The 12126-nt window shown below is 37.1% G+C and overlaps 2 protein-coding genes across 5 annotated transcripts in view; both read right to left on the bottom strand.

Moving 5' to 3' along the window:
* Window positions 1-11066, bottom strand: part of LOC124640006 — a 96128-nt gene extending 85062 nt beyond the window's left edge. Inside the window, exon 1 of the mRNA XM_047177566.1 lies at window positions 10813-11066. Coding sequence (XP_047033522.1) covers window positions 10813-10916 — 104 coding nt within the window. The 5' untranslated portion in view covers window positions 10917-11066. The remainder of the gene's footprint in view (window positions 1-10812) is intronic.
* The window catches only part of LOC124640005 (protein doublesex), a 57362-nt gene continuing 56075 nt past the window's right edge, over window positions 10840-12126 (bottom strand). Inside the window, exons 4-5 of one of the 4 annotated variants that reach the window (XM_047177563.1) lie at window positions 11096-11108; window positions 10844-10979 (exon numbers count right to left, since the gene is read on the bottom strand). In XM_047177563.1, coding sequence (XP_047033519.1) covers window positions 10962-10979; window positions 11096-11108 — 31 coding nt within the window. In that variant the 3' untranslated portion in view covers window positions 10844-10961. Of the gene's footprint in view, window positions 10980-11054; window positions 11109-12126 lie in introns of those variants that run through there. The other 3 variants (XM_047177565.1, XM_047177564.1, XM_047177562.1) reach the window with 3 other exon arrangements.

Below are 12126 nucleotides of genomic sequence, written 5' to 3'. Positions count from 1 at the left end.
GACCGTTTCAGCACCCATATTTTGACTAAAAGCTGGCGTTAAGTTTGATGTTTACATTACATGTGCATGTTATTCATGTTCATTGTGAAATTAAATATGCATGACTAGTTAATCTTGAAATTACGATCCTAGTTTTCCTCAATTAATTTTTAACTTATCATTTCTAAAGTCTGTACTGCATCAAAATGCAGCAGAACTGTTCTGAGTTTCGTGAAAAAAGTGTCATACACATTGAGACAGACGTGTTTTAAATAAAGTTTACCCAAAAACACAGACAGCGTTTCAAGCCAGCTTTAACATCAATCACAAAGTTAAATAGTTTCTCCGTCTCAGTTTCCTTAAACAGGTCTGGAAAAACACACGGAACCAATATAATAGGTTCGCGTAAAGTTACGATGCTCGGTGTAAAAACCTTATAACCGAATACTCCCATTTTTATAGCCAGGAATATATTTACGAGAATACGCTTTCAGGAATTGCACGTAAATTCAGCTACTGCAGCATTTTTCATTACCCTGTACGTTAGCGATCTCGGATATTGTTCAATTTTAACTTTATAACGTTATTTTAAAAATGGCGGATTGACAGTTGCGGAAATGAAGTTGCAAACTTATGTTTGTAGTCTTCAATCAGTTTGAAGTGGTAAAATTAAATCAATCCGTTATGACAAAGAATGAAATAATTAAAAGTCATTCTAACATTGATTAATAAAAGATAGCACAAGGTGCTTGTTTTTTTAAATTGTCAGGGACTCCTTTTCTTAAAAAAATTTAAAACAAATAACACAAACCGTAAACTAAACGCATAAAACCCTAAAGCCGAACCAAACTGAAGCTGATAAACCATCTCATACCGAGAACCGTATGAACTAAACTAATCTATATACCGAAAGACCTAGATATGCAGGCAGGAGCTTTTCAATCCACAAGACGCAATAAAAATATGCGATGCTTCACAAGAAGCATAAAACTTGCAACGACAATGAATTCCTGAAAAAGATAATACTGTGCTAGCGTCATCTCTTTTTAACTGCGTCAGTGTGAGCGGGACAAAGGAGTAGGACAATAAAACTTTTGATAGGAACCGTTGGAATCCGGCGTATCGGACTTACGCCGGTTTACTGCCTCGCTGCCGGCTAGCCTGTATCGTCTTAGTTTTATGGGTAGGTTTTAAAATTTTTAGAGATTTTATTACATTACCCTTTTATAGGGTAGGTCAGCTTCGTCTGGCTATATTGCTACTAAATGCAAATGTGTGCTTGTTAATTTTTTACGGTGGATGTTAACGATATGTATTGGGTTGCCCGGGTAACTGGGTTGAGGAGGTCAGGCAGGGCAGTCGCTCCTTGTTAAGCACTAGTACTCAGCTACATCCGGTTAGACTGGAAGCCGACCCCAACATAGTTTGGGAAAAAGGCTCGGAGGATGATGGATGTTAACGATATGGTTGGTAACGCTGTGTAGGTTGTATTGCGGAGAATGATTGGCAAGTATGATAACCGCTACATCAATATTATCGGGGTAAAATATTCGATATCATCTTGTTTAAACGTAATAGACAAGCTCAAGATTTAACTGAATTATTGGTGCAACTTTACTTCTGTGAGGAACTGTGAACAAATTATAATTACTTAGATGTCAGTTTTATGACGGGACTTTTTCCATACGTCTCTGTTAGACCACATCTCTATAGTGACATTCTTTCACACAATCTATTCATTGTTTCTTTTGTCGCCCTCTAAATCCAAAACATTGAATAACTCTTAATTCTACGGTAAACTAACACATACTTATCAAGACACAAACTCCCAAAACAGACCGCATACGGTCAAGTTTACCACGTCATTGATTGTTTTCCAAACGCGGACCATCTGTGGTCACACCTTGCCTAACTTTCCACCACGGACTGGCCAAACCACGGCAAATTTTCCCCTAAACACACCACCAAATAATTCTGAACCTTATCCCTTTATAACACGGTTTAAATTAGATTATTTGTTTCATCCCAGAGGATGGTCAGACAAAACCGCAACCGAAACTTGTTCATAAACGATTGCAAACAACTGTTGCTCAAAGTTGTTGTTAGTTAACAATTGAACCGTTTTCCTGGTTAAAGTTAAGCATTGTACCTAGTCTAGTTTTAATAAAGACGTCGAAGGACAGTATGGGTCTTCATGGTAGGACATTCACATTATCTAAAGTGAAAATAAACAGTAGTCCTCTTGGCTTATGCACAAATGCACTTTTTTTTTCAGATACACATTTCATAATAATCATATTTTGTACAAGACTTTTGAACAAGCAAAATTTTAAGTGAAGAGTTATCATTACCCTAAAGAAAAGATTATAATACAATCTCAGTGTTTATAGTTGCAGCCACATAACGACATCAATTAAATCCGTATAATCAATTTAGTAGCAACAGACCCTTTGAAAAACTTCACATTGATTTTTAGTGAATGGATGTGGCTTCAAAAATTATCGTGATGGCCACAGATCGAACGTAAGACAAGAAGACTTCAAAAGGCTAAGGGCCGGATTATTTTTGCATTCAAAATATGTGGAAAATTGAATAAAGTTACTTTTTCTATTTCTTATTTATTACTATTTATTGTATACTAGCCCGCGGTTTCACCCGCGTCACAAATATTATCCTATATCCTTCTCCCGGGTCTAAGCTATCTCGCCTCTAATTTTCAGCGTAAACGGTTCAGCCAGTCTTGAGTGATAAAATGTGTAACTAAAACGACTTTGTTTTATATATTTATATATATAGAGATATTTCTGTTTATTGCTATCAGAGCGTCGAGATTTTTTCCTACCGACTCAATTTAAGTTGATTATCAAAGAAGCATAATTAAAGAAAACAAAGTTCTCCCAGTCATTTCCAGTCACCCAAACTCTTTGTAACAATGAATTTGACACAAATGAACGAGTTTGTCCCGGACACTTCGACCGGACTCGATAAATGAGATGGTCGCAGTAATCGGACACTTTTAATTGTCCGGTTAACATTGATGAGACACGGCTGTAATTACAATGTTGTATGTCCGTGACAACTGTGTGTAGTTGGTAATGAGGTTTTAATATGATTAAGAAGGTACTGGTGGTAGGAAGTTTTGATACTAAGTTACTGTATTGTTGGATAGTATATATTGTATACTAATATTATAATGCTGAATACTCTGTTCGAACGCATTATCTCAGAAACTACTGGAAGGATTAGATTTTTTTTTCAGTGTTAGATAAGCTATACCTTTCTATCGGCTTGCTGTGTGAAATAATCCCATAGGATGAAAGAAAAGCAAGAGACGGGAGACACCTCTCATTATAGTTTTTTTTTTGGGTATTTTAAAAGGCGTAAGATGGCGAGAAAGTAGCGAGAGACTATCAGACTTTTATTGACTAAAACCACATCAATTTACTTAAAGATCCTATAAGTTCTATACTATAGGAAGGGTGTTTTGCTCAACCGAAAAGTTATCCAAGTAATAGAATAAGATCAAAAAGGTCCACGTCAGACACCATAAACTAGAATTTGATGGTAAACTCTCGTAAAATCAAATATAAAATTGTTTGTTTGTAACTAAGTTGATTTAATGTGCAAGAAGGGATATTCGATATCAAAACTATAACTTTGGAAGCGATAAAATACATTATTTGTTATGATTTAGCCCTTTTAAGTTATAGATTTATTTATTTAAAAGCATACACACTATCATTACAGTTTAATACCAATTCGATAGTGGTGTCCACAATACCTAAACATACAAAAATAATAAAATTTAACTTAAATCTAACACCAAAAACAAAACAATACAAAACTGAAAATCAAAATAACTATAATAATGTGGAACGCTTCACGATTTTGCGTGTCATCCTTTTGGCGGAAGGGAGTATCAGATTTTGACCTGTCGATTTTGACCCAGATATTTTTACTATCTGACAACCCTATTTTCTCAGCCTCCAATACTTTCATAACAGATTATCTTCGCACGGTTGAGAAACTGATTGTCAGTCGTTCCTAGAATTTCACAGACACATCGGAGTTTGGTTTTCAATTAGTCAACGAATTTTCAGATTAAATTCATTCAAGAGTTCGGTTAGCAAATTTTCAAAGATTGAAAGGTGTTAGCTGACTATAGTAAATTACTTTTTTTAATATGTTAGAAATAAATAACGAACAATGTCACTAGATACTGAACTGAACTAGATATATGGTACTTTGATAAACGATGACGATTTTAAGAAACTCAAAGGTCGACCTGCTTGACTGAATATGGACAATGAATATTAACGATATTAACTAGTATTGGAAATTTTATTTGATTTACGAGCGATATCTGTGCATAATTAGCTAAGAAACCTTGATAGTTTGGTTATCCGGATGCGGTGAAGTAAACGCCGCGTGTTATTTATTAGAGTAGCAATACCTTCCTGTTTTTTATGCTGTAATACTTTTAACATTGTTGTCTCTTTCTGACCTCGGGACTACAGAGTCCCGGATTTTTGGAAGGCGAACGTGGGGCCGAAGCCATCACGCTGAAGCCCTTTTGAGACAACTTTAATGAAATGGTAACACAAAACCGACGATTATCCCTGTATACACTATAGAAATGTACCCAAGGACAATCCCCGGTTCTGTGCTAAACTATTGCTAACTATGGATGAAAACTACTTAGGCTATTGTGATGGGATGCTAATGGACTAGGAATGGGGAAACTACGGGAACTATGGCACCTGCCGATGACAATGTATTAAATACATGTTAAAATGGCAGGTGGAGACTCGCCAACTCACTTACTGGGCCCCCGGGAATCAGTCACTGAAAAGCAACAAGAGGGCAACAGGGACATGAGCGGCTGACGGCGGACATTGTTGTTATTATTTTAGTTAATATTAGTCGGTCTAGTCGCAAAGCGAGCGGGAGGTCCTTCGAGACTTCCCACTGTCGCCTAGCGTTAGAACAGTGGAGAAATTGCATTAGACAATTGTGACAAAAGAGGTATCCTTAAAAAAGGACGTATCTTAAATCTTAGGTCAGTGCAATAAATACAATAATCTGATAGTTTCTAACTATGGAAGGAGTACCTTTGGAATTTTTCGAGAGGAAACACGAGTGAATGGAGCCAAGACCAGCGTTTTCAGCAAGATGAAGTGACCATCTTAAAAACCTGCAAGTCAGCTCATAGCCAACACATCATTTAGGTATAGTAAGGTGTTAACTGCGGATGGGCTAATGATGACGATGAAGGAAGTATTTTTTTTTTTTTTTTTTTTTATCGACGTAAAATCATCAAATGACCCCTCCCGCTGTGGGTTAGCAGCGGTGAGGGAGTGTCAGACTCTTACTGACTAAAATCGTCGTGTTCCGTCATAGGCCTTTTATGTACCAGGGCCGCGGTATCTCTTTCGAACAACCCGCAGCCCCGGCAGGCCTTGGCCCTGCTGGGCCCCGCTGGGGTTGCTGACGTCTCTTTGAGGAGCGCGTGGAACAACGCGCGCCGTCGACACGGGTCTGTCGTCTAGGAAGACAGAGGGACGATGAGCCACCCGAACTCACCGCCCACAGACCCACGCCTACGGTGGCCGGGAGTCATCTCGCGACACCCGGCGCCCATGGTGTCTACCTGGTCCAGCGCGGCGGCCGGGATGAGAGGTGCGAACTCTCTGGCGTTCCGCCTCCTCCTTCTCGAGCATGACCGCTTCGCAGAAGGAGGCGACGGCATCCCATTCCCTCTCGCCCCGGACCATGGCCTGAACCAGGGCCGGACGCGAGAGGTCGCCGCCGCCCAAAGCCTCGACGAGGACCCGGCGGTGCCCTTCCCATGCGGGGCACACCTGGACTGTGTGGTCCACCGTGTCCTCGGGGCTGTCCGCACAATGGTGACACCCGGGCGCCTCCTCACGACCGATGCGGTGCAGGTACCTCCCGAAACAACCGTGTCCGGTGAGGACCTGCGTCATGCGGTACGTGAGGGCGCCGTGACTCCTCCCGAGCCACTCCTCAAAGAGGGGACTTACCGCCACGATGGTGGCGTGCCCTGCACTGGGTTGCGATAGTCGCTCCCTCCAGGCCACCATGAGATCGCGCCGGAGCTCCGCCCGCTGCGCGACAACTTGCCGCGGCAACGGGGTTTCTCCCCGGCGCTGAGCCTCCTCGCGCCAGTCGTACAGGCGCAAGAAGACCCTCGCCTCCAGATCCCACGGTGATGAAGGAAGTATCAATACCACATTAACAACACGAAGATAAAATTAGAACTTGAAGATCAACAACTACATGTTTGCAACCTCTATCAAACGCAGGCGTTTATGAAACTTATTAACATATAAAAAACATAAAACGCATAAACCTTCATATGCTTGAAAATTTCTCAGAATACCTATGTTTCTGAGCTGTTGGCATAAAATTAGTCACAGCAAAATAAGCAATGAAAATTGTTTAAGCTCTCGGCCGTGCACGATCTAGTCGTAAAACTTTATCTGCGTCACTTTCGCGCAGCACCGATAATTGTTATGGGGGAAAGAGAGGGTGATATTGCAACTTTGTAATATTGTCGATACCGGAATGAGAGATGGCAATGTGCATTTTAATACGAATTATATAGTACTGTTAGGGTTGTCGGCAAATCATTAACGTAAATTAATAGGAAAGACTAACATTTTTTTTCTCGAAATAACATACTTCTGGACATACGTTCGTATGCTTAGTTTTTATTGACATTTAATATCTCTGGAACTATCAACTGTGTGGTTATCAATTTCATGGTGTTGACTGCGCATAAATAAGCATTTCGCAAAAAAAAATAAACTTATAAACTTAGCGTAAATTCAAAGGAAGGTAATTAAAGTGTGACAGTGCCGTAATTTGTTTGCCATTTTGAAACAAAATAAGGTAGGTACTTAGAAAAAAAAATAGTGTCACATAATTAAATTATGGCTCTTTAATAAAGGCTATTAAAGGCGACAGGCCCTGAACAATTGAGTGGGCATACACTAAAAACAAGAAACACACCTATTTCTTAACTAATTTAGATATTTCGAGCTAAACTACATACTTTAGATAAGGTAAATATCGCTGAAGATAGAAGCTATTGCCCACGGATAAGTTACTGATGTCTATAAAGATATAATAAAATATTAAACATCTTTTTATAGGTAACAATGACGAGCTGGTCAATTTTAAATAGAGCCTGTATTGTTGAATTGGAAATCCGCAAAATGGTAAAATAGAATAAAAAAATTGGGGTTGCCTAAACGTTCACGATGAAGTATGCAAATCAATGAATCCTGGCAGTCGTTGCTACGTAATGCTATGATTTTATCTGAAAAGATCAGTGAGAATTATCAATTCTGAAAAAAATATAGGTGTAATTTCTAATATATTTTTTTTACCACTTTAACTTTTTGTTTCATAATTTCTGAGGATTTAAGGCTTAAGCTCGGCAAAGTAAATATTAAAGATTTTCAAGATTAAGTATCTCTTAATAAATAAGTAAGTGTAATAACGTGTAATATAATTTCATGTAATTGCCACAGCATATGTTGTGATTTACATCTTACATCTAATGCCTAATGAGTCATATAATCATTACACGCGTGAAAGAAAACGGATAAATAGCATATTAGCTGGGTGGCATGTAGATGCAAGAGTTGATAACGGAATAGACATGTCATGATCACTATTTAAATATTTTGATGATTCGGCGGAAGAGAAAGTAATTTTTAATTTGATTTAGAAAGTAATATTTAAGCTACATATGTGACAGGTCCAGACAGTCCTAAGTTCTTATCCCGATTTGTTATTTAGTGTCAACGCAGCATGACTTCTGCTACCATACCTTCCTATCTGAAATCATCTCACAAGTAACACTCTTTGCAGATATATCGTAATTATATTTTTTTTTTGGGTTCATTTAAATTATGTTAATTTAGAGTCAAAACTATGTTTTTGTGTCACTATACAATAACCACAATATTGAAAAGACACGCCTAAATCACAATATTGGAAATACATAAATCCTATAAATTGTACTGAAACTTAACTATGTAAGACAGTTTATCTTGGGTCAGACATTTAAAACGTCAGATTATTAATATGTTATAAAGTTACTGATAAGAATGCATACACGTGTCGAGGGGTCAGACTTTAAGGTCGGAAGTGGCAAATAACTTTATTATCAAAATATGCATATGAATATTGACATTATTTGTGAAGAGAATATTCAGAAACTAGGATTCTACGATGTATCATAGACCCAACCTTTCGTATACAAATATCTAATTGAGACAGATTTTCTGATGTCAGCTTTCTTCCAAAGAAAGCCATAAACTCAGCTAATGGCTAATTGACACAATGAAAGACTATTAACACATTAAGTTGTATCTACTCTACTCAATCAAAGCTTAGACTCACGCTCTCTCTTTCTTTAACCAAGATAGGAATTGATAAAGTTTTACTGCAATAAAAGTTTGAGAAGCGATTTATAAACGTATACGGATTCTCAATAAAAATCGATTACCTACATCCAGAATTTCATAAATAGAAAGTTTCACACGACACATTTCATTGCAATTTAGTAATAGACCTACCGCAGTTAACAAAAGTGTCCGCCATATTTCTATGTACATTTCTAACGCATAGGGGATACGGGTAATCTGTTCTGCGGTTAAAAAAACCACCCAACAGGAATTAGATCGTGCTGCAAAGTTGCTACGCCGTTTCCTATTGGCTGATACACAATTTGAAATGTTTACGACCGGTGAAACGTAATTGAAAACGATCCTTCTATTCTTTTTTGTATCTATGGTTCTTTTTATCGACTGGTTGTGTGTTTAAGACAGCTTTTTTTAAAGGAAACGTACTTTTTAATGGTTATTAGGAAAGTTTATGTAGTTTTTGTACGGTAAAGTCGAGTGGTATTCGTGAAATTGTATTTTTATCTACGCTTTCAGCCGTGAGAACGTTTACAGTGAATTTTTTGATGGCCCACCCACATTTCCAGTGATAGAAAAACAAGCAATTGTAGAAAGTACAACTACGATTTCTACAATAATAACAAAATATGCGGATATCATTAGACTTTGAGATTTCCTTATTCAGGCAATCAAACAGACCTTATAACAGAGTCTCGGAGCTACTGAATAAAACAATTAAAATATAGCTTTAGCCACGACTTCTGCATTTTATTGACATCTAACCGCACCAACAAGTACAGGGTTCTATAACATAATTGCAAAATTTTATTGTCGTTTCTTGGTATAGCGAAATAAATACAAATTTTGCCTACACGCAACTCATTACGGAGTTAGCCCCTTTTACAACATTAGCCATTAAGGAATTCCATTTTACATTTTTACAATCTGTAATTGTAGATTATAAAACTGTAAAACGGGTTATGGCGGGAGTTCGCAGTCAATGTCTGAACGAAGGGTGATGTTCGAAGCTCTTTTCTAAGTTTTTTTTTTTGTTTTAAAATAAATTGTAGCTTTTCTTTGACAACACTTTGTATCTCCAAAGTGTAAATGTGTCTCATAGTCTGACTAAATACAGAAAAAAATACTAGAATATTTCCTTAGATTTATTCATTGGTTTTTTCTTCATAATAGCGTTCTTTAGATGACAGGTATGTGTTAATTATAAAATATATCCTCCGTTACACTGATTTCTAGCTTGCTAATTGTAGAGTACCTACATTTTATTGTAGGCAGCAGATTAAGCTGACATAAATTTCCGCTCCTAAGGCCGTATACAGAAAGCGCGGGTTACCAGCGCTGTCACGCGCCGATAAGCGCTTATAAGTTTCCAGCTTCTTCCAGCTTTCGTTTCTGTATACGGCCTAAGCTTTGTAAACCACTTGCAATTCATACAAACTCACTATTGGTAGGTTTCAACAATAATTTGTGCAATTCCTCAGTAACAAATATTATCCAGTAAATAAACAATAAAACCAAAATTATTTGACGACATTCGGATATTTGACAAGCAGAGAAGTCCCGTACAGATAATAATACCATATTCTTCAGTAATTACACCGTGAACACGAATATCCTAAGCCAGACACATTGTGTACATAATAACAATGATTTTCCTTAAAAACCTTTTAACTAGAAATAACCTACTCAGTGATGTAGACCGTCGCTATCGCTATACGTGGAAAACTGTCGATATCGACAACGAACGCAATATTCAATTAAATGTTATCGTTGTACAATCTCTTCTTTTATTAAATGTGTAATTTCTATTAGTGTTTTCATTTATTTTAACTAGTTTCGTGCCACTTTTAAAATAATTTAAAGATAATATTATATTTTTATGTTTTATCTCATATAAAAACTGTAACTTACCTACAAGTTGCAATTAATTTTATAGAGTAGTAGTTAAACTTCTTGCTTACAATTTAAGCTCAAAAGTTACAACGATTATAAAATATCGTAATAACATGAAATAATGGCGCCTTATCGCATACATTCCTCCGGTTCGTAAAAGCAATAAAATAGTACCATCGCATCGCAAATTGTCTTATTTCATAAAAAGCATTTTATTTTATGTGTACGTTGTAACATAAAATTCTTATTAACATGAGCAGTAAACAAGTACCTACTTGGTGTAAACAGATTGAAACACAAACGTTTTCAAGTTGCTATTTTATGCGCGTCAAGGTAATATCCTGAAGTGACAATGTAAGAAATATTACAACTTAGAAACGTTTGTGTAAAACTGCAGCAACTCAATAGACACTTCGAAATAATTGAAATAGTAAATCCAACAGTGTCTATTGAATTGCTAGGAAGAATATGTAAACAAACTCACCGAGGGTCCAAAGGTAGCCACAATAAAGTCCGTAGTCGTTCGCAACACAGCATCGCACAGCAAGCGTCCACACAAAACACGGCACTTGTAAAACAAAGTATCATTCGCAAAATAACTTCATGGACGACGATAGTACACCACTTATATTATTAATTTCCAGCATTTTCCTACAAAAAAGAAAATAATTCTAAATAAAACATATCGACACTAACACAGCACTATGATGGCCGTTAAATTCGAATTTTATGGAATGTCACTGAGGTGATATTTCGAATTTCGCCACCTTCGTCCGGTCACTGTAAAGTTGAAATCACTACTGGTTAGATTGTGTTGATACAGCTGATTCTGACTTTACCACTTTATCGTATGCAACAAATTGCTTGTGTCACTAGTGTGTGTGGAACGTGTAACAATGACGTGTGGACGAAACTGAACTTGCAATGTAGCACAATGTATGCCGATACGAGCTGTTTGTGTTCACGATATCGTCAAACGTTTGGACAGTACAAATCATTGCTGAATAACCTGAGTGCTGATTCCGAGTTTTGACAGCTTTCGCAACTCGATACGTAATTATAAGTTTATTGAAATAAAGAGTCGTATGCTACGTCACATGATTTAGATTATAAGTCTATTGAAATAAAGAGTCGTATGCTACGTCACATGATTTAGATATGATATCTTCATTCATTTTGACGGTTAATAATGATTACACTCGCAAAAGTGAGCTCAAGTGTAATACGACCAAGTACTGATGACAGTCTTTATTAAATAAACAATTCTAAGATAAGTGCTACGTGATTCAATGGTATGATACTCTTCGCATCGAAAAAGTTAACTTGCAAAACTCGCACTAGGCACTCTGATTACATTTTTGAAGATGTTAGAACGTCTTATCATGGTTAAATTGGTGAAAGTGCAATTTCGGTTTAATCCTACCCCAATAAAGTTACTAAGTAAAGGATGTCACTGTATTGCTCGGTCATGTAATGATAACGGCAAAGTGATGTTGCGATTGTGCGATTAAGTAGTTGAATGAAATGAAATTGATAGAATAGCAAATAACGAAGGATACTTTAGACTTTAGAGTAGCTCGAAACCACAAGAAAATACTTCGGTGTCATTGGAGAATAATAACATATTTTTTAGGACTCATCCTCTTTACAAAGTTGAACATCTGTGTAAAATACAAATAACTACATTATCACAATAGCAACCGCAAGTATCGATATAACAGTGTCGGTTCCCGCCATTACCAATTATCGATAAAATGACAGTATTACCGACATCGCTATAAGCAAACAAGGCGCAGAA

This window comes from Helicoverpa zea, chromosome 20 (assembly GCF_022581195.2).
Source record: "Helicoverpa zea isolate HzStark_Cry1AcR chromosome 20, ilHelZeax1.1, whole genome shotgun sequence".
NCBI classification, from domain to species: domain Eukaryota; kingdom Metazoa; phylum Arthropoda; class Insecta; order Lepidoptera; family Noctuidae; genus Helicoverpa; species Helicoverpa zea.
Note: the sequence above shows the minus strand (reverse complement) of the source record. Positions and strands in the feature narration are given on the sequence as shown.